The following is a 23344-nucleotide window of genomic DNA, read 5'->3' as shown; positions in this document are numbered from 1 at the left end:
TTTCCAGCTCAAAAAACTATACTAAAATGCATTTGAAAATTTTCACTTTTGTACTTTCTCACTTTTTGAGCCAATGTAGTTAAGGCTTCACTTTAAGAATTTTTGCAAAAAGTACCCTGTGTAGTTATACCTCAGATACTTTATACTATTTTCTAAAATGAACTCGAAATAATTTGTTTTATTCCTCCCTAGTCACGATCATTTTCTTTCAAATTTTGCTTTTTTTTATAAATCATGTTTTTTGAACTGAAATCATGTTTTTTTTTTTAATTTCGAAATGGCAGCACTGCACACATGTTTCATATTTTTAACTTTTGGTCCAATTAAACAGGTAAAACAATAAGAAAAGAATGTTAGAAAGGTGGTCCATTGCCCGATTAGCATTTAGCCTTAACTACATTGGCTCAAAAAGTGAAAAAGTACAAAAGTGAAAATTTTCAAACGCATTTTTGTATGGTTTTTCGGGCTAGAAAATTAAAACAAATGATACAGAATGCTCATTTTTTCGACTAAAAATCAATTTGTAAACTATCTTTTACAAAAAAATTCCGCTAGCGAGAAAAAAAATATTTTCACTTTTGTACTTTTTCAAAAAGTGGTGAATGTAGTTAAGCCTTTTGTCCCGATTATAAAGGGAAATTTGTATGAAAAATAGCAGGGAAAGCATTAAGTGCGGTTCGAATAGAAGGTGGTCCGATTATAGAGTGTCCCGATTAGCAGGTTTTACTGTATTTTGTTATTAGTGAATTCGACGAATGAAAAATCGAAAAATTGTGAAAAAAAACTCCAATCGTTTGTTTACTTATAATTTTACGTTTGATTTCCAAATGCTCGGCACGACGGTCCGAAGGAAGAGTACTCGGACCACGACCAGGAGGGTACCAAGTTGAAGTCATGGATGGGGCCATTGTAATTTTAATTTAAAATTTTTTTTTTTATAACTGTAGTGAAATACAAATAAATAAATATGGACACTTTTTTATGTTTTCTTTGTCTTTTTATTTAAAAAAAAAAAACAGCCGATTCGTAGCAAAAATGCCGCGAATGTGAAGTGAAACAAATTGTGTGGATTGCGAATGATCCGCGAATTCAAAAATTTTTTTGACATTTCAATTCTGAGGAAAAGTGGCGTATATGTATATGCTTGTGTATGCATGTGTTTATGTATTATGCATGTATGCGTTTGTTTTCCTCAGAATTGATTTGATTTGATTGGTTGGTTGTTTCTTATACTTCTTTAATAAACAGTTATGATAGAAACGAAAAAGACAAAGACAGATTGCTTAAGCCCAATAGAAAATAAGTTGAACAGAATGTCGGTCGTGCAGAGTCTGTTACCGACATTCGTTCATCTTTCTATCGTCGAATTCACTAATTCTTAATTCACAATAAACAAGATAAGAAAATTCTTTTTAAACCAAAGAAAAAATTTAAAATTAAAAAACTTTTGTAACGAATATATTACGGCCATATTATTCACTAGTTTAAAAAATACATCTGGATGTAAAAGGGGTTACTGCCCCGGCCCGAATGTTATCGCACTGAACCTTTAAACACAAAAAAAAATTACAAAAAAATCTATTTGTTTATTTTTATGAGACATTTAATTTAAATTTTGAAAAGTTATACAGCTGATGGAAGATGTTTCTGAAGAAGGTGACGCAATTCCGTATTTTGTCTTCTAAGGAATTCACAATTAACGTCAAGCTCTTCCCGTTCTTTAAGAACATCCAAATAATGATCCAAGCCATGTTCAAGAGTTTGCCATAATTTTTTATTTTCTTCAGTCACTGTTTGTAGAAGTGTTGACCAACATTTCTCCTTAACATCTCTTGTTAAGGATCGGTTAGTCGTTGAACTTCTAACAATAGCTCTTTCAAACTTTCCTCTGAGAAAAAAACAAAAAAATTTATACAATCACAAAAATCGAACAAAACGTTATCTGTCATAAATCTTACAAGCGCGCCTTATCATGCTTTTTTAAGTAATTTTCCGTAAAGCTTCGTAGGGCAGTTAAAACAAAGGCCGGTTTAATAACCAAGTAATGACGTGAGCAAATATTCTATATTGAACGAAAAGTAAATATTTAACATGTTATGTTTATTTTAAATAAGATAGTACCTCCTCTTTATTTTGTGCCATTGGTCTTTCACATTCCTTTTTGTTTGTCAAAATAGATGTTATATTGCGCTCAATATCATCTGTAGATATTGACCAGTTGTCAGAAACTGATGAGGGTGAGGAAGGTGTGGTGGCCATAACATTTTCTATTTCTACAGCTAAAGAAGGCCTTCCTCGCGTCGAGTTAGGCCGTTCATCATAATCACGTAATGCTTCACCATTGTCACTGGGTAAACCATAAGCGCAGTTCGGGCACCAAGAGTATGGTAAAAAGAAATCGATTAATGAGGTTATGTCCTTGTATTCAGTTATATTTAAGGCCTGTGGAGTATACAAGTTTGTATTTCTGTTATATTTCATTTTAGCTCACAAAAAAAAAACTTTTTATAAACCGGCAATTTAAATAATTGTTGACAAGTTATTAAATAAGTACCTACTTAAGTTAAATTATGTTAGTAAGTATGATATTTGTAAGCTAGTAATACGTATCTATAATTACATAAGTAATCAAATTTAATAAATAAAGCGCTGTTCGCGCTAAATTTTAGCCGAGATAATTTTCCCATACAAGTTATCGATAACTTGTATGGGATCCATTTTATCTCGGCTAGGCTTTAAGCCTGGTACGCTGCTCGCGCTAAATTTTAGCTGAGAAAAAATTCCCATACAAGTTATCGATAACTTGTATGGGATCCATTTTATCTCGGCTAAAATTTTTCGATAATTTGTATGGGAGCTAAAATTTAGCGCGAGCAGCGTACCAGGCTTAAGGAAGAACAAATTAATTAATTAAAAAGTATGTATAAATCTTAGAGGATATAATATATAGAGTGCTTGTTCCTATACCTAATACATTGTAACGCCATATGCATGGATAGGGGTCACTGCCTTCGTTTTTCAGTGAGAGTCCGGTTCCGCAGCTGTTAATAAACACGCTTGTTGATGACAGCCATTATGAAAATAAAATGGGGACATGCACTCATCGAAAAACTTAAAGAAACTAGAGCCCACAAGCACTCCATATATTATATCCTCTAAGGTATAAATAGGTAGATAAAGAGTATAACAAAATCATTTGGAACAACCTACAGTTACTACAGTTTTGAAAAAAAAACTGTTACCTTGAATTAAAAATATTTGAATAGAATGAAATCATGGATGCAAGAGTTTAATTTAATTTTCACTTAATAAAAAGATTTTAATAATATTTTTGTGTTATTCAACGTCTTTTTTACAAGAATGATAGAAAACAAAAATATAAATTGTATTGTGTTAATTATGGTTAGTTCAAAGTTAAAAAGCTTATTTCCTTAGTAACGTACAAAAATGGCTTAAGCATTTTACTAAATCGTTCGAATACCTACTATCTGTGCCATTAAATTTTATTTTTTTTTGAAAAAAAATTAAGGAAATAAACCGTTTATAGTAAAATAAACAAGTTTAAAAGATTCTCAAAAATATATAGGGATTTATTATATTTGTCGCAGAGTGTTGTTTTTTAATCAAAACTTACATAAAATATGTTATCTAGCCGAACTAGACGTTTTTCTTCATCAGTGTATGGTTCCAGAATTTTAAGTAGTTTGTCTTCTATTAAAAATCCAGCACGATCAGATATCTTTTTAAGAATGCATCGCAGAAGGCGTATTTCGGCAACTTGTTGCGTAACAGTCTTTCCACAAGTACTAGAAGAATTTCGTTTGCTTTCTACTTCAACACCTTAAACGATTTTAATAATATTTATACCCATTTTTGTTGGTATCTGATTATGAGTGTATAATTAATAAAGGTATATTACATGACTTACTTATGATATTTTCTCCAGTGTTTATATTGGCACAATGTAGTAACCCTTCGATATTGTGAGGTGTCCATTCTACTCCGAGCTGCTGAACATGTAACAACCTATCTATTTCAAAAATTCTGTTTGTCAGGGAAAGTGCTTCTTGATAATTTATGTTCCAAACGTAAGAGAACTGAAGTTTAAATTTAAATAAAAATAACATTAATTAAAAGTCAATTAAAATTGTTTAATATCAAAGGAACAATAAAATTAAAGTTTTCTATTAATAAGCATTGTGAAAGTATTATAAAATTTAGAGGACATGTATACCAAAAATAAAACAATAGCTAGATAGACACAATCATACTAACACTCCAGAAACCATTATCACCTTATAATTGCTCTATAGAGCAGGTATTGTTTTCGTAGCAAACTAAAATTTCGAGGTTTTAATCATTTGGGATCGCCCAGTAGAGTAGACCCTGAGCGGCTAGTGAGTGACGTCCGTGGTTCTCCGCCACCCAGTTCTACAATTTTTTAAATTAAAATCCTGAGCGGCTAACTTCTTTATACTCTAAATTATGGTTGAATTAATGTTGAATTAATTTTTGAACTTGTGTGAGTCAAATGCTCATCGATATTTAAGCATTTGTAGGATTCTGGGATTGCCGCTCAGCAAAAGGGTCACGTCGTCACTCGAAATTGCTATTCATTATTCTGCCGCTCGACCCTCAGCAGCTCAGCTCAGTAGCTCATAACATGGCCTTACTTTAAGGGCCATTTAAAATAAAAAATTTCGAATGGCATTTTGTATTTTTTAATGAACATTTTTTAATAGAAGCCACATAAAAGCTTTTATACACAAAATTTCATTGAAATACAAGCCAAGCGGTCTGGAAGAAAGTCTCTATGGCAGGTATGGCTTGTTTGAAAAGCAATACCTGAATTTTTTCATCAAAATTCTTTGAGCTGTTTTTGAGAAAATTTAACTTTTTCAAAACTGTTACATTGGAGAAACCGTTACTTTTGGTCTTAAAAAAAAAGAATTTCCCAAAAAACTATACTCTACACACCAAGTTTAAAATTAATAAGTCTAGCTCCATATACAGACATATACAGCCCTATTCTGCTATTCGATTCACGTGAATCGAAATATTTTATTCCTTTATCACGTCAAACTGGCTTTGAAAAACCTATAACTTTTTACAGCAAAGCGTTGTGTATGTCTGTCTTAGAGATTCTAAAGAAAACAAAATTAGCTTTGTTTTAATTTTAACCCTCTTTTAAAGGTTTCTTAGTTAAGACTTTCACGTGAATCGAATAGCAGAATAGGGCCGATAGGCGGACTTGCGGAAGCGAAACCCACTTGTTTTCGCATGTCATATCTGGGCCCTATTTCATAAAACTACAAGACTAATAATTATTTGTGAATTTACTTGTAGCTTGTAAATTATCAGCAAATTTCTGTTTCATAAAGAATTTCAATAGACTAATAATTACAAGTAAGTAGACTTGTAGTTACAAGTGAAATTTACAAGTGCGGCGAATATTTCTGTTTCATAAAAGTATTTGTAAAATTTGTATTAGTGATAGACTTGTAGCTACAAGCGATTTTTTTACAAGAGTAGAAAGACTAATAAAAACAAAATATGATGGCTAATTTTGGTTCCTTTGGGTTTTAAATGTAATTCATGGATAACGTTGTATCACTAAAATGGATCTTAAATTATCAAGCATTATAATCAAGAATTTACAACAATTTTTGGGTGTCATGGACAGAAAAAAATATACTAGTTTTATTGTCCCTTTAAGGAGCGTTAATGGACGTCGTTTGGCAGTTAAAGTGCAATAACAATGCAGTCTTTTAAATTTTTATGATATCAAAAATTAGTTGGCACTAAAATCAATCTTCCATTCCTAGTTACAAAAAGTCTTGCCTTTTAAATCATTATGCATTCATCTTCCTGCAATATGCACTCAAAATAGAAGCTTTTGATTGTAAGTAATTGCGGTTTAAGGATATAAAGGAAACGACTTGAATTTAACTTTTTGATATAGTAAGAAGGATTTGTATTGGTGCCGGGCATTTGTATGGTACTTAAAAAAATTTGCATTGTTATAGCATTGAATTTTCATATGCTCTTGCTGTAGGGATTTCAACATTCATACACACAATTCGATAGTTTCATTAGTTTAAATTTTTCGTTACCTACTGCATTAGATTTGGAGCGCATGGGTTTGAAGACTATCTAGGAATTTTTGATGCTTAATATAACGCTAAGACCACTAAAATATATTTTAGATGGTAAAGAATTTTTTAAACAAAAAGTGCAAAAAGTTCCCGAGGCATTTCCACCCCATAACGCGGAAAAGTAATGAATATTAAATTTTGTTATTTATCCTTAAAGATAAATTTACTTAGAGTTAAATATTTACTTCATTTATGAGTTTAAGCTTTTTTGACGAAAGTTGCAAAAGATGATTTGTTTTGCCAAGTAATATTTAGTGCATCAATGTTTTAGTTCAAAGGAATTTCACAACATTTTGCCATTCAAAAACAGAACAAAACAACACTGATTCATCTTTAAAGCTCAATTTCATTTGTTTGCAGCTTTTTTTTTAAGAAACATAGACTTTTCTATATAGCCTAATATTTAAACTAAATGTTAAGACCATAATCTACCAAAAACCAATCTTTTAAAATCAAGTTTTTGGCTTATAAAGCCAATAATGTTTATTATATTTCAAAAATATTCCTCATAATATTTCGTCTCTAGCTGCTGCTACAAAAAGTTCGAATATTTGTTTATTATTTGTTTATTTTTGTTACCCCTAGTTACACTTGTAGTTTTTTAGAAGCAAAATAGTTTGAATTCGCCAGACTACAAATTAATTAAAATTTTTATAAAACAGAAAACTACAACTCCATACTTTATTTGTACTTGTAACTACAAGTCTACAAGTACAACACTAATAGTTTTATGAAATAGGCCCCTGATTGTTATCTCAACTTTTTATTTTAAGTTACATACAAAGTTATTAAAATTACCTACCTTTTTTTCATTCGCCTGCAAAAATTGTTGGGACTTTTTTTCCAAATGTGATATATTGGTATAAAGTTTTTCTACTTCTACCGACATTTTCTTCACGACTCCATGGGACTTTTCAGTTATAGTTTGGATTTTGGATTTTAAAGCTGTTATTGTTTCCTTAAATTTTGCCAGTCTTCGTTTTTGCTGATTATTTATAATTACATTTTCTTCGTTTCGTTTTTTTAGAACCTGGTAGTTGTAGTCTAGCTTTTCTGAATTCATTAGGACATTGTTTTGTGTACTTCTCAACTCCAGTTGGAGAGCTTCAGCATCACGTTCCAGACGAATTCTAGTATCTCTTGTAATTTCCTGTTGCTCCCTGCAGTTTTTTTCAATTTCACTTACGTAGATTTTTTCTTTATCTTTTTCGATCTGAAGCTTGTGTGTTCCAAAAGTCTTTATAGTATCAAAAAGCCCATTCCATTGTTCGGATTCTGTTTTGGCCACAGCAAGACGTTCTTCTTCTATTGCATCTTGTAGAAGGTCTAAATGGTTTTTATAAGCCTTTTTTATAAGTTCAACTTGACAATCTATTCTCTCAACTAAAAGGCAAATTTCATCAGATTGTTTCTCTTGATCTGTGTAGTATTTATCGCTCACACGGTTTATTTCTTTCTGACACTTATCAATTATATTGTCTTTGCTGATCATTAGCTCTTTTATGCATTCCTTTTGATTTTCCAACTGATTAAACATAACAACTGGCTCTTTATAGCTTTTTAGTTCAGACCATTTGTCAGAAATGCTGTTGAATTTAGCTATTGCTTCAGAGGATTCCTTACTCAGATCATTGAGAAGAGCTGTTGGAGTGCAGAGACACAAAAAAGCATTATAATTTATAACATACTTACTACTAATGATATTATAAATAAAAGTGTGTGTGTTAGAGATACTTCTTACTCACAGAAATTCACTTAATGACTTCATACAATAAGAAAACAGTTTTACAATTATGAGCACTAGATGGAGCTACTTGACCTTATTTTTCAAAAAGTAAATTTTAATACCCCAACGCAACGCCGCAAAAGAAGTATAACTTAAAAAAAATTTAACCGCCGAATTTTATTTTTTAGGTAGTAAAATCAAATGTGAACAAAACCTTTTTAAATAAACAGAATGTCGTTTTTGTCATCACCATGACTGTTGATATAAAGTGTTTTTGAAATTTTGTGAAACAAAAGAAGGGTATGGATAGTTGGACCACTATTTTAATGGACTCTAATAACTTTTGAACTATGGATTATGGTACCAAACGCAAATGAAAGAATGAATTTCTGGTTCTAAATAAAATTTAAATATATAATCCTGGAAGTGAAATATGAAATACTTCAAATAGATCCAAGTAACAAAAAAGGGACAAGTTTGGCCAGTGTGTGGTCAAAATAAGAATAAAATTTGTAAATCTCGAATACTCCGAAGTACTTCTTCTTCTTCTCCGAAGCACTTCTCAAATCTTTAGGAAAATTTGTTTATTTAGGAATTTTCATGATTTTGAGTACTATATTAATTAAATTAATTAATTTTTTCTAATCACCTTGCTTAAAAATATTTTTTTATATTCTTACTTTTTAACTTAAACTGAATTTACTATCGTAAAATTGTAATTTGTACATACATATTCTTGATAATCTAAGGCCCATTTGCTGAAACGGAACTTAAATATTTAAGTAAAACACAAAGGACTAAGTTTCACATATCGGTTTGCACGAACTTAAAAGTAACCCCTAAATCTGACTAAGTTTAACATAACTTAGGTGGAAGAAATAGTAGATCGTAAGGGTTTTATGTACTACTTAAGCAATTTCAATTGCGAAAAAAAGAAATAACACCCCTTAAAAAAATGATTTTGGGTGTATAAAGAACAACAAGTATCAGTTTAAGAACGGTTAACTTACATTCGCACGTATAAACCATTTGTAGATGGTACAATTTGCCCTACAAATTTGTATCACAGTTTTGACATATTGTTGTTCAAATTCCCACACACAATAAACACAAACACAATGACACACAAATTCATACACAAAAATATTCCTTCAAATTGATAATTTGTTTTAGAGCCAATTTTTCAATCTTCTAATAAACAGTCAGTTAACTGTTCGACGAATAAAGTTATTAGGCTCTTAAACAATCAGATAAAAACATTGAATTTTTCAATCAAGAATAATTTATTCTACAGAATAACAAAAAAAAATTGTCAAATTCAAAAATATTTAAAATTAAACGTCATTTTTATTCATGATTGTTTTTGTTTTCTTGTTTTCCACTGTATTGTTTTCAAAATTTTTACAAAACAGGTTTGACAACTGACACAATATTTTTGTTGAGATTATTCCTTAGAATAATTTTTATTCATCTCTGAAAGAATCAGATAGTTTTATTCTTAGGAATAAGCTATATCTGCTTGTTGAAAAATTGATTTTTTCTCTATCCTTAGGAATAAGTACTAACTGACTGTTTAACTGACTATTGAAAAATTGGCCCTTAATTAAATTAAACACAATTTTTTGTCGTTTTAACTATTATTCTCCTTTTCTGCAATAAAAATAGACGGAAAAGCGAATTTTTTTTAATTTCTTCCCGTAAATTGTTCAAAAACAATTCAAATAAACTGACGTTTGCGTCGATTTGACATTTTAATTTGAAGCTCTCAGCGATTTCTCGCATGAAAGTAAATCATTGCTGGGTTGAACTCAAATATTTTTTAGGCCCATTTGCTCATACTAGTCATAAATTCTAATCTTAGCTAGGTCGAACATAGTTCTTTAGTTCTACTTAGTTTATTCTACGTTTCTAAAAAATATTTATGTTAAACCTAGCAATGATATACTTTCATGACATAAATAGCTGAGAACTTCAAATTTAATTGTCACATTGAAACAAATGTCAATTAATTAAATCAGTTTTTGAGTAATTTAGCAGTTAGAATACAACTATTTTGTTATATTTTAACATTTGTGGCATTTTATAGCAAGAAAAAGTTTAAAATAGAGAAAGTTACCGAAAATATGTGATAAATCTGATTCTAAAAAATGTGTTCATGTGAATGTATTTGATCTGTAAATGTGTTTGTGTGTCAAAATATGTTTTGGAAATATGAAAAAAAAAAATGATGAACAGTGCTTAAAAAATTTGTGCGGGAAATTAAACCATTTTCTGATGATGAGGGGGTATGAAAATAAGTTAATCATAATTAGACATAAATTGATCTTTATTTTGCAACCAAGATCATTTTTCAAGGGGTATTACTTCTTTTTTTTCTCAATTAATAGTGCTTGGGTGTAACATAAAATCCTTAAGTTCTACTATTTCTTCCCCCTAAGTTATGTTAAACTTAGAGGAATTTATGACACAATTTGAAGTTCTTGCAAACCGCTATGAAGAACTTAAGGGTTTATGTTTCACATAAATATTTAAGACTCCTTTCAGCAAATGGGCCTTAGCAACTTAGAATAAACTAAGTAAAACTTAAGTAGTATGTTCGACCTAGCTAAGACTCAAATTTACGATCCGTATGAGCAAATGGGCCTAAAAGATTTATAGCTTAATGTGTCTTTGTGAACTTTAAATTATATTGAAATAAATTGAAATTGAAAACTTAACCCCTTGTAGCAACATCTGAAATTTCTGTTACAAACAAACAAAGATCCCACAAAAAAGCTGTATAAAGTATGACCGAAATTTGAATAATAGCAATAAAAATAAACAAAGTAGATACATCATTCGTACCCAAATCCAACTCCAGCAAGATCTTCACAAATACAAAACCAACCATACCAAAAGAATAACAACATGACGAAGTAAATGAAATAAAATTCAGTGGGAAAGAAGATGAGGAGTGTTGACTCATAGCGACAACAAAACCAAAACTAGCAATAACAATAGCTGAACTCAAAGCAGACTGTAAGAATAAGAGATCATCCACTGGGCTCTCACAACATATGATGGAAAATGGACACACCAGCTGAAGTTGAATCACGGGACACGATTACGATCATACGTTAACGTTTTGACTATTGCCGTCTCTATTTAATCAGTAGAGAAAGATAGGTACAGATAGAGGCCATACGTTCACGAACGTATGCCGTGATTCGACCCCTGATTTCAAAAACTCGAAAAACAAAAACACACAAACAAACGATATACTATTTTTACTTGCGATATAGGTACTATATATCAAGTTATGCATTCGTACAAAAAAAAAAGTTGAGATAACATTTTTCCATGACATTACGATGGTAGACAATGCCAAAAAAGTGGGTCCCGGAAGTCCGTCTGTCTGTCTGTCTGTCAGTCTGTCAGTCTGTCAGTCTGTCAGTCTGTCAGTCTGTCAGTCTGTCAGTCTGTCAGTCTGTCAGTCTGTCAGTCTGTCAGTCTGTCAGTCTGTCTGTCAGTCTGTCTGTCTGTATAAGGAGCTACAGCCTAAACGGATGGACCGATTGATGTCAAACCTGGTATGTAGCGTTATTTGGCGACTCTCCAGAGGGGTTTTTGGAATTAATTTTTTTGGACCAAAAATAACGGTACTTTTTCTTCATTTTCTCAATTTTTCTTCTATAAAGAGGTGCCATCTAATATTATTAGATAGTACAACTTAACAATAGAGTTTTAAGACCATCTAAAAAAATATCAAAGGTTTCGAAGTTTCTTAAATTTGGATTTGAAATGTCAACTTCCGGTTTTCTATCAAAAAAATAAATCGATTTTCGGTTTAAAATTTATATTTGAAAAGAATGTCTAATTTTCCATATAATCCATCATTTAAAGAATTTTTGTTACCCCTTCGTTTAATTTATTTAATTTTTTTCAAATGAACTCATCCCCACAGTTATCCAAAACCTTAGAAACTTATAACTGCACTATCTGGCCTTAAAATTAAAAATCCTTCCAGAAGTATGTTTTGAATCGATTGAGGAATATGTATATATCGTCGCGATAAAGCAAAATTGTTCTAAGTCACAAAAAGCAAATTTTACAGGGGACGCACAAAGGAGTATTTCGATCAAAAACCTGAACAAAATTATTTTTTGAAGTAAAACTATTTATTATTGCGAGAAACTATTATTTATGCAATGAAAGGCGGTTTTATGTAAATAAGTTGAAAAACTTTAAAAACGCTTGTGTTAAGAAAAACTAAAAAAAAATATGTAGTATGAAATTTCATACCCCCAAAATGTGAAAAATTATAATATCTAAAATAATAGAGCTTCTGGAAAGGAACCATTGTGATTTTTAGGCTTAGGGAACCCAAATGCATTAAGTTCAATAAAAAAATTTCTGGAAAATGTTAACAACCAGGAAGAAAAACACGTAGGGCGTATAAGTGATTTTTACTAAAAGCGAAAATTTCATTCGCAAATTATTTTGTTAATCGCAAAAATTCGCACCCAAATTTTTGATATTAAATTAAAAGAATAGACAAAGTTATCATAAATCTATGTATCGAAGCAGAATAGAAGGGTATACTATAACAAAGCAATTAGACTTTAAAAAAAGCAATAAAAATATCTATATGTGGCAGGCTCTTTTCCCACTGTCATTTAATTGAACAAAAAACATTTAATATTTCCATAACTACTCTTAAAATATTATTCAATAACTGCAATTGTATTTTTCATTTGAAAACTTTTTGTTTAAAAGAACACTCGCTCACAATCTATCTCCTAACAACACTACAAAATCACCACAAATTACAAAAAAAAAAATCCAGAAAATAAAAAGCTGACTTTGAACTTGTTTTGTACACCACACACTTTAACACGAAAAAAAGAAGTGGATCATATGAGCCCATGTATATTTACCATACGCTTTATAAAAAATTTAATTCAAAATTTTGATTTTTAGATAATCGACTTTTGTCCAGCTTTTCGACTAGAATACTCCTATGTGGGACGGTTTTTAAGTTTCAAATTGGTTTAAAGCGACAATTTCTTTTTTAAAACTAAACACCCTAAATTGGACATAGAACAATTCCTATACAATAGTATAGTATACTGTAATGTTTTATTCCGGGTTCACAATAAAACTTATTTAATTTCCACTTATATTTCCGTTCAAATAAGAACACACTTTATTTCAACTCAATTTACTTTTATTATTCGCTCAAACAAACACACTTTTAAATCACTTTATTTACTACTAACAATTCGCAACACTTTATTTCACTTTGTACTGTACTCTTTCACTTTCAAGATTAAACTGTATCCGGTCGGTGTCTACGCTGCCTTTTATACCGGAATCTCGAGACTCGAGAACGTCCTCGAAGGCTCTCGTTCCTGTCTCTCGAAACTTCCTTTCCAGGAAGGGCACTTCATACTTCCAGTCTAGTGGGATATTTTGAGATGTGTTCAGTGTGGGATATTTTGAGATGTGTTCAGTGAGATATTTTTAGATGTGTTCAGTGGGATATTTTTAGATGTGTTCAGTGAGATATTTTTCTTAATTACTAAAGGTCCGTTCACATTTCTACCTTTGCAGTAGTAGGTAGTGTGTTCAGACTTTTATCTTAAAAGTAGTTCAGTAATTCATCGTTACATTGCCCCCCTCTTAGGATTGTTCGTCCCGAACAACTCCATTGCTTCTATCACCATTATAACGATGTAAACGGTCACAATGAACTACCTTTAGTTTGCCTCTTACCCCTCTTTGTATACGGTAAACCACGTCGTTAATTCTGGTTATTACTGTGTAAGGGCCTTCCCAGTTTTGTTGTAGCTTCAGTGATAGTCCCTTTTGTCGGTGGGGATTGTAAAACCACACAAGTTCTCCTTCTTGAAACCCTGTTGCTGTCGCTCGTGCGTCATATCTTGTTTTCATCCTGTCACTAGACGCTTTTATATTTGTCCTTGTCCGTTGGTGAATGTCAGCCAGTGTTCCTTTCAGGTTATCTACGTACTCATCCATTTCATGTGGCTCGTTTGGAACACTTCCAAATTTTATCTCACTTGGCAGACGTATTGTTGAGCCAAATAGGACTTCCGATGGTGTATGTCCAGTAGAACTATGTGTTGCACTTCTATAAGCCATCAAGAATAATGGAATATGTCGGTCCCAGTCTCGTTGATTATCATTGACTACTTTTGACAGGTGTTCCTTAAGTGTCCTGTTAAATCGCTCAACCATCCCATCAGATTGTGGATGAAGCGGTGTTGTTCGCGTCTTCTTGATGCCAAGGAGTGAGCAAACCTCTTGAAAGATCTTAGATTCGAAGTTCCTTCCTTGGTCGGAATGAAGTTCCATGGGTACTCCGAACCTGCTCACCCAATGAAAGACAATCTTATCCACAACTGTTTTGGTTTCCTGGTTTGGAATGGCAAATGCCTCAGGCCATTTGCTGAAGTAGTCCATCACTACAAGGATGTATCGATTTCCGTTGTTGGTTTCGGGAAAAGGACCTGCTACGTCTATTGCAATTCTCTCAAAAGGTGCACCCACATTGTACTGCTGCATCTTGCTTTGTATTTTTCTAGCTGGTCCTTTGCTAGCGGCACAAGTATCACATTTCCGGCACCACTTTTCAACGTCTTCTCTCATACGTAACCAGTAGAATTGCTGTCGTAGCTTTTCCAGCGTCTTGTTGATGCCTAAATGGCCTCCAGAAGTTCCACCGTGCATCTCTCGGAGAACATCATTTACCTTTGACTGAGGTACGACTAGCTGCATTACATAGGATTTACCATCTGCGGATTCCCACTTACGCCTGAGTAGCCCTTCTTGCACATGAAGTGAGTCCCATTGTGCCCAATATGCTTTTAGAGTGGGGCTTCGGTCGGAGATGTCGGACCATTCTGGTTTCTCTTGATGTTCCTTCCATGCAAGGATGGGTTCGATGTCCGAATCTTCCTGTTGGGCCATTCTGAGTTCTTCATTACTCCAGCCGCAAATGGGATCAGCTCTCGTTCTTCTAACAGCGACAACTTCCTTTTCTTCTAGTCGTGTGCAATGTTTGCAGTCTTGCTTGCACGGGCGTCGAGATAATGCGTCTGCATTTGAATGCAGTTTTCCTCTTCGATGTTGAATCTGACATTGATACGTCTGAAGTATCTCGATCCATCTTGCAACTTGACCCTCTGGATTTTTGAAGTTCAAAAGCCAATTTAGTGCACCATGATCTGTGCGAAGAAGGAACTTCTGTCCATAGATGTACTTATGGAAGTGCTTTGTTGCCAATACTAGAGCTAGAAGTTCCCTTCTGGTCACGCAATAGTTTCTTTCTTGTTTCGAGAGTACCTTGCTGAAATAGGCAACGACCTTTTCTTCTCCGTCATGAACTTGCGATAAAACAGCACCAACTCCAACATTACTTGCATCTGCGTCAATGATGAATTGTTTGCCTGGAGTCGGATAGGCCAGCACAGGAGCTTCACATAACCGCAGCTTCAGTTCCTGAAAGCTTTTCTCACACTCACCTGACCATTTAAAGGGTTTACCCTTCTCCGTAAGTTGGTGCAAGCTTTTGGCGATTCTCGCAAAATCCTTCACAAATCGTCGATAGTACGTTGCCAGACCGAGGAAACTCCGAAGTTGATGCTTGTCCTGAGGGGTTGGCCAGTTTTTCACAGTGTCAACCTTTTCAGGATCAGTCTTCACTCCTTGGGATGAGATGATATGCCCCAAATATTTAACCTCGGTCTTGAAAAGTGCACATTTCTTTGGATTCAACTTAAGATGTGCTTCTCGTAGCCTTTGGAATACAGCCTTTAGGTTTTCACAATGGTCATCAAATGTTTTCCCGTAAACGATGACATCATCCAAATAGACTAGGCAAGATTTCCAGGTTAATCCATTTAAAACGCACTCCATTAAGCGCTCAAAAGTAGCTGGGGCATTGCATAGCCCAAACGGCATGACATTAAACTGCCACAGACCATTTCCTGTGGAGAAAGCCGTCTTTTCCCGATCTTCTGGATGGATTTCTACCTGCCAGTAGCCACTCTTCAAATCCAAAGTCGAAAACCATTGTGCTCCTTCCATTGCATCTAGAGTATCGCTGATTCTTGGCAGTGGGTAGCTGTCTTTCTTCGTCACATCATTCAGCCTGCGGTAGTCGACACAAAATCGAGTGCTTCCATCCTTCTTTTTGACGAGAACTACCGGTGATGCCCAAGGGCTTTTGGAATTTTCGATTAGCCCGTCTTTCTTCATTGTTGTTATCATTTCTTCAACTTCACCTTGTTTGGCCAACGGGAGACGTCTTGCTGGTTGACGAATCGGCCTAGCATCTCCTGTATCGATTCGATGCTGCACCAGTTGTGTCCGGCCGTATTGCCCGCTGGGTGAAGAGAAAATATCAGCATATTCGTGAAGAAGACTTCCCGCAACATTAAGCTGATGTTGACTCAAGTTGTCTGATTTGAGAATTTGTTTCTTTAGTTTCTCCGAGTTCATAGTCATCTGTGTATCCACCTCGTTGATCTTAGTTATTGCGGCCACAGATTCACATTGCCCAACAACTTCTCCTTTCTTAAGCTTGATTGGGTACGGTTTGATGTTAAGTATCCGTACAGGTACCATGTTGTTCTTTGGTGCCACAAGAGTCTTCCCGATGATGATGTTTTGGGAACTTTGTTCAACTTCTGGCTCAACCATGAGGTATCGATGGCTTCCAATATTCCCCTTTAGTTTCGTCCACACAAAAACTTCTGAAGAAGGAGGCAGGCACATGTCTTCTTTGATGACAGTTCTAATTGTAGTCGAGTTGTCAGTGCCATAGACCATTGGAATCTCTACATTTCTGTATTTCAGGACTTGATTACCGATATCCAAAATGATTCCATGCTCCTTCATGAAGTCGATTCCAATGATGCACTCGTCACATATATCTGCCACCAAAAACACATGCGAAAACTCTAGTTCTGCCATACGGATCGTAAGACGAACTTCACCGTACACCCTTGCTGCTTCTCCTGTGGCGGTCTTCAGACGGTAGCTGTTGGTGTTATGTAGCCATGTCATCTTCACCAAGTCTTTTCGTACAATGGAGGCGGTGGCACCGGTGTCAATTGTAGCCACGTGTTGGTTGTTATTTATGGTTGCCTCTACTGTCAGACTTTTGTTGTCTCGTTTAGTCTGTGAGACTTGAATTGTGGTTCTGGGGCCATCGATACCAGAAACCAGCTTCTGCCCCTCGAAGTTGGTCCTTACTCGTTTCCCGAATGGGAAACAAGATGAGCATGAGTGTTAGTTGTATCGCTTACCTGTTGTTGGGCAATATTCCTGTTTCCACAGTGTTCGCAAGCAGTTCTTCTTGGTGGCAATCTGCACTGCCGCTGGAGATGTCCTGTCTTGTTACAGTTCCAGCATCGAGCAGCTCCGTCTCGCTGGTTTCTTTGGAATGCGAGTTTTTGACAAGAGCATTCCTCCACTGCAACTTCTCTTACCCGATGAACGCCTTGAGAAGCCTGTTCTGCTGCTTCCATAGTCAGTGCAAACGCTAATGCTTCAGGAAGGGAACGTTTCCCAGCTGTTCGAATTGCTCGCTGAAGATTTATATCAGATACAGCACGTACAAAGGCTTCTGTCGCAAACTGATTGATAATGTCGTCTCCTGCTGTCGGATATGCCAGATGAGCCAACCTTTCAATATCTGCTTGAAGTTGTTGCAGAGTTTCTCCTCTTTTCTGGACTCTTGTATTGAGTTGGACGCGGAAGACTTCCTGCATATGGCCATCTCCAAAGCGTTTTTCAATGACCTGGACAAGAGCGTTAAAGTTACCATTCTTTTCTGGTGGTAACGTTTGTAACAACTCAGCAGCAGGACCTCTAAGAGCAAGAGTCAGCGCTATACATTTGTCTTCGTCATCCCAGCCATTTGTTGTGGCAGCTGCCTCAAACTGTTTCTTGTAGATCGACCAAGAACTTTGTCCATCGAAGGTTGGTGGATGCATTTCTTTCTTCTTTAAATACTCACCAGAACTTTCTCGCACCTTAATTTTTCGAACCTTGTCAAGTTCTTCGGTAAAACTTTGCATTTTAACTTCCATTCCTTTCAATTTGTCATCGAATTTTATTTCTACTTTCTCGAGTTTTTCTTCAACTTTCTCGAACTTTTCTTGAGATTGTTTTTCAACACCTTTGATGGAAGCATCAAGAGCAACGAACTTGTTCTCGATAGCATCAAGCTTACCTTCGATGAGGTTTTTCTGTTCATCTAGAAGGTTCTTTTGCTCTGTGCGTTGTTGTTCCATTTGTTCTCTCTGTTCTTTGCATTGTGTCTCAATTTTTTCGAGAACACTACTCTGTTGTTTTTCTAATTGTTCTCTCTGTTCCTTGCGTTGTGTCTCAATTTGTTCAAGAAGATTTTTCTCGAACTTAGCAAGGAGAACAGACATCATGGACGACATATCGGAAGCGGAACCAGAGGGTCAATTCTCGTTCTGTGAAGCTGTGAAGTGATAAAAATAATATCATTTCAGTTTTCACAGCGTTTTTTCATTTTATCACTTCACAGACACCCATAAGGCGATTCTCAAACTCAATGTGATAAATCCTTGAAAAAGTTTGTACTAAAAAGTACTAAATGAAAAAGTATGTCACTTTTATTTCATTTTTGAGTTTTCAAATTGTGTTTTTTTTTACTTCAAAATTTATTTTAATAAAATGTCAAGAAATTATGGAAAATATTACCATCTGTGGATAAAATAAAGATATTTTCATCTTCAAATTCATAAATATTAATGTTTTCAAGAATAAAATCCGTGTTTTTTGTGTTTGCTCAGGAAAAAAAAGTAAGAAGAAGACGAAGAAAATCAAACAAAGAATTTAGCGCATTAGAAGATTAATTGTTGGATTTGGATCTATTCACACAGCATTGAATTGCTTTTGTACGCGTACTTTTTAACAACATGAAGTAATGGGTGACACAATTTATGTATCACCATTGATATGACGTTTTTATTGCATATATTTATTTGAAACTAATGTTAACAAACATATTTAATAGAATTAATTAAAACTCAATTGAAAAAGGTGACGTTTACTTATTGCTTCAACCCTTATTGCGTCTTTAGGTTTAAATCCCGCTCCGTGTAGCTCCGTTGCACTTCATCTTCTGTTTAAGAGCCGCCAGCAGATTTTTTGCGCGAGAGGTAACCGATTTATATTTATATTAATAGAGCAAGGAGGTCCATTTATAGGGATAACAAACATGCAAGTCTGCCGGCTTGTGTCGGTCGGCGCGGCGCCAACTCTGAGAAAAAGTGCGAGAACATTGCAGTTTTTTAAATGATTATGGAACTAAAAAAAAAGTTTGGCACTACAACAGTTTATCATTCCCTGAAACCAAAAAAATTGGTTAAGTGAGTTTACTCGTTACATTCTGTCCGAAAAATGCAATTGAAATGTGACAATTCGCGAGAATTTAAATGCATATTGTGGGCAGGTTGATCCGTTTAAGCTTTCATAAATTATATTTTTGGTATCACGAATGGTTGAGCTATTATAGAGACAGTAATTTTTTTGGTATAATAATCATTTGATAAAACTACAATGTTTTTGCGCTTTTCTCAGAATCGGCGCCGATACAAGTCAACAAACTTTAGTTTGTTATCGCTAAAAATGGACCTTTTTGCTCTATTTATATAAACCGGTTACCTCTCGCGCAAGAAATCTGCTGCCATTTCTTTTTTTTATTAACGAACGGAAACAATAGTATTGCTTTAAAAGACCATGGTTTGTAGTTTTGTTTTGTCTCAAATGACTTAAATGTTCCCAATCACCTATTGAGGAACTTTTGAAAGGCGTCTTCACAACAAAATTTGTTTGTGATAAATATTTTATCATGTGAAGATATTTAGACATTTTTTAATTTTTTTTCACAAAACAAGAATCGGATTCGTTGTGAAGTTGTAAAATTTTTTTTCATTTCAAAATATCACAGAACGAGAATCGACCCTCAGTACTTACTTGTTCTTCTGTCATTTCAACTTCGAATTGAAATGTATCCAAATCTTCGTTTTTCTGGGTTAAATAATCCTGTAGACGAATAATGAGATCATTTTTCGATCCAGCAGTAGGAAGACTTCGCTTAGTCAATTCCGCCTTCAGCTCAGTCAAACTTAACTGATTTAGTGTTTTGCCCATTTTAACTTTTCAAAACGCGAGCACTTTTACTTATTTCAAAATGTTTTACACTTTTTTTTATTGTTAAAACACACGCGCACTTTTTATTTTATTCGCGAAATTATCTGATTCGCACAAATAAATAAGTTTTATTCCACTTTTCTGACACCAATGTAATGTTTTATTCCGGGTTCACAATAAAACTTATTTAATTTCCACTTATATTTCCGTTCAAATAAGAACACACTTTATTTCAACTCAATTTACTTTTATTATTCGCTCAAACAAACACACTTTTAAATCACTTTATTTACTACTAACAATTCGCAACACTTTATTTCACTTTGTACTGTACTCTTTCACTTTCAAGATTAAACTGTATCCGGTCGGTGTCTACGCTGCCTTTTATACCGGAATCTCGAGACTCGAGAACGTCCTCGAAGGCTCTCGTTCCTGTCTCTCGAAACTTCCTTTCCAGGAAGGGCACTTCATACTTCCAGTCTAGTGGGATATTTTGAGATGTGTTCAGTGTGGGATATTTTGAGATGTGTTCAGTGAGATATTTTTAGATGTGTTCAGTGGGATATTTTTAGATGTATTCAGTGAGATATTTTTCTTAATTACTAAAGGTCCGTTCACATTTCTACCTTTGCAGTAGTAGGTAGTGTGTTCAGACTTTTATCTTAAAAGTAGTTCAGTAATTCATCGTTACAATACAATAGTATAGGAACAAAATATGATGGGACTTAGAACAATCAAGAATACTCGGGCACATTTTCAAAAGGTTACTTCCCTGTTTTTATTGTTCTATGTTATTAAATTATATTATCTGCGGAATGAAATTTTTTTGACAAAAATGGTTTTCAAATTCGGAAAGAGCACCCTCAAATTAGTAAAACTGCATCATTAACTCATTTTCGGTAAAAAGTGGATTTAGAACAATTTTTTTTTAACGCCGACGATATACCAAATATGAACAAATTTGACGACCCACGACATTTTTCGTTGTCGGTTTCACGTGAAATGCCCCAATATTTAATATTAATATAACTGATCAATTAATATAACTACTGTACAATTTATGTTTTTTTTTTTTTTTTCTTTTGAAGCTTATAACATAATTTTTAAATATGTCTTTATCGAAATAACACCATATTTCTAATAAAAAATCTACAATCTTGGGTTACAAGGGGTTAAATTACTCCGAAGTAAACAATGTTTTAAAACTTTTTTGGCATGAAAGAACAAAAAACCACAAAAAGTAATAAAAGGGTACTCTCAGTGGATTGAAGGAAAACGACGTAAATATCGATGCAAGTAGGTACCTCGATTTTACGTCTTGAGATTATCTTAGCTTTATTCCAGCATCATTGATACTTGTAATATTATACCTTTTTTTTGAGCTTCTTCAAAACTTCGTCGCTGAATTTCGCGCATTTCTCTCGCCACCTTTATATTTGTTACTAGCTCATCACCAAACTGTATAAGTTCCTTCAGTTTTTCATCGCTTGATTCTAACTGCCCCTCAATTCCAGTTTTCTTCTGTTTAATTTTTCCGCTACAATGAAAAATTTAAAAATAATTTTTGCATGCAGGATTATTAATTAATTAAATTAATTATTACGCGTTATCGACTTTAATGTGGTCTTTAATAAGTTCTCGAATTTTTTGCCTTCTTGCGTCGCATTCCGCATCAAATCCAGTATTTTTCTTTTTTTCTTCAGCCATAATTAATATATTTTTTCTAATTAATTATTTATTAGATTGTAAATGATTTAAAAATAAAATAGAACAGTAGAAAAATTATTATTTTTTCACTCAAACATCGATCAAACAACTATTGGGTGTTGTTGTTCTCGTTGCCACGTTTGATTTGTATCTCAGAGACTGAATTCATGTTGATTATGCCAAAAATTATTTTGTTATTTTTGTATGTATGTAGTTAAGTCTTATGTATAAAGGCTTAACTACATACACCACTTTTTGAAAAAGTACAAAAGTGAAGTTTTTTTTTCTGACTAGCGCAATTGTTTTGTGATAAAGAGTATACAAATTGTTTTTTAGGCCAAAAAATAAGCTTTCTGCATCATTTTTTTAAATTTTCCAGCCCGAAAAACTACTCCAAAATGCGTTTGAAAATTTTCACTTTTGTACTTTTTCACTTTTTGAGCCAATGTAGTTAAGGCTTAACGTGTATTTTAAGGACAAAATAGGATGCTCGGTCATTTTCCCTTAAGACATCCTTGAGATAATTTCGCAATTAGGTCATTTAAAATTGCAAATCGTATAGAATTTTTTTTCAAAACGAAATAATTTGAAAAATTATCTCATTTGGGCTGTGAAGAAAGGCTATCAGAAAAAATGGCAGGGCATACCATAGCTTATTTTATATTTCTATGGAGTTTTGTATTAACAACAGAAGTCCAAAATCGTCGTTTTGAGATAAATGCATTTTGAAGTTAGAAAAATTCCTCCAAATCCAGTTTTATTTAATTCAAATATAGGTATTGGGATGCATTTTTTTTTTAAATAATAATATTTACACAAATAGGGTCAATGTGGGTAAATGTTAACAATTTCATGTCTTTTTTTTTCTTTTGACTTTAGATTTTAATATGTTTTCACGGAACAAATTGACAGGTATCTTCAAATACAAATATGAATATAAATATAAACAAATATTTCTCAAATTGTCTTAATTACTGTCAAATATGGAATGTTTACAAATACCCCACCAAGTTTGTGTTTTTTTTACAAATTCGGGGTAGATGTAAACGGTGGTTCAAAATTTAGAATTTCCTCTTTATCTGTAACGTACTATTTTAGGCTTTCGGTCAGTGCTGATATGCTAGTTCCCATTTTTAGCTCGTCAGTGGGGGTGGGTTGTTTGACCTTATTATACCTTACAAAAAAAATTTAATCATATCAGACTTTAAGCATCTATAGGTGTTTGAAGATGCGCGAGAATCCTTCCTGCCCTCCCTACCATTGTCGTCGTACTCGCTTAGACGATCCCTTAACTAGGTATCCTCTCACTCCCAGAACATCATTCTCTCAAACTGCCCTCCTCATCTCTTTATAAAATTAATCTATTCACTACTCATAGTGAGATCTTTAATATCTTCATGAAATTAAATATATGAGATTCATGTTGGTTTTAATTTTAAAAAAATTTATTACTTAAAGTTTTATTACATTTGTTTTATTTATGATTATAAGTTTGTGTTTTTAATTCGTTTAAAAATTCAAATGTAAATCAATATTTATAATAAAAAAATTAAAGTTTAAG

General features: G+C 33.6%; 1 protein-coding gene across 1 annotated transcript; it reads right to left on the bottom strand.

Moving 5' to 3' along the window:
* Positions 1-1566: 1566 nt before the first annotated feature.
* Positions 1567-21923, bottom strand: LOC129905505 (dynein regulatory complex protein 1 homolog). The gene is made up of 8 exons (XM_055980974.1): positions 21680-21923; positions 21447-21613; positions 6958-7796; positions 3929-4097; positions 3635-3840; positions 2122-2442; positions 1959-2062; positions 1567-1888 (listed from the first exon to the last, which is right to left on the bottom strand). Exons 1-8 carry the CDS (start codon positions 21781-21783, stop codon positions 1624-1626), a joined length of 2175 nt encoding a protein of 724 aa, XP_055836949.1. The 5' UTR covers positions 21784-21923; the 3' UTR covers positions 1567-1623.
* Between the last annotated feature and the right edge of the window lie 1421 nt (positions 21924-23344).

This window comes from Episyrphus balteatus, chromosome 1 (assembly GCF_945859705.1).
Source record: "Episyrphus balteatus chromosome 1, idEpiBalt1.1, whole genome shotgun sequence".
In the NCBI taxonomy this organism is placed as follows: domain Eukaryota; kingdom Metazoa; phylum Arthropoda; class Insecta; order Diptera; family Syrphidae; genus Episyrphus; species Episyrphus balteatus.
Note: the sequence above shows the minus strand (reverse complement) of the source record. Positions and strands in the feature narration are given on the sequence as shown.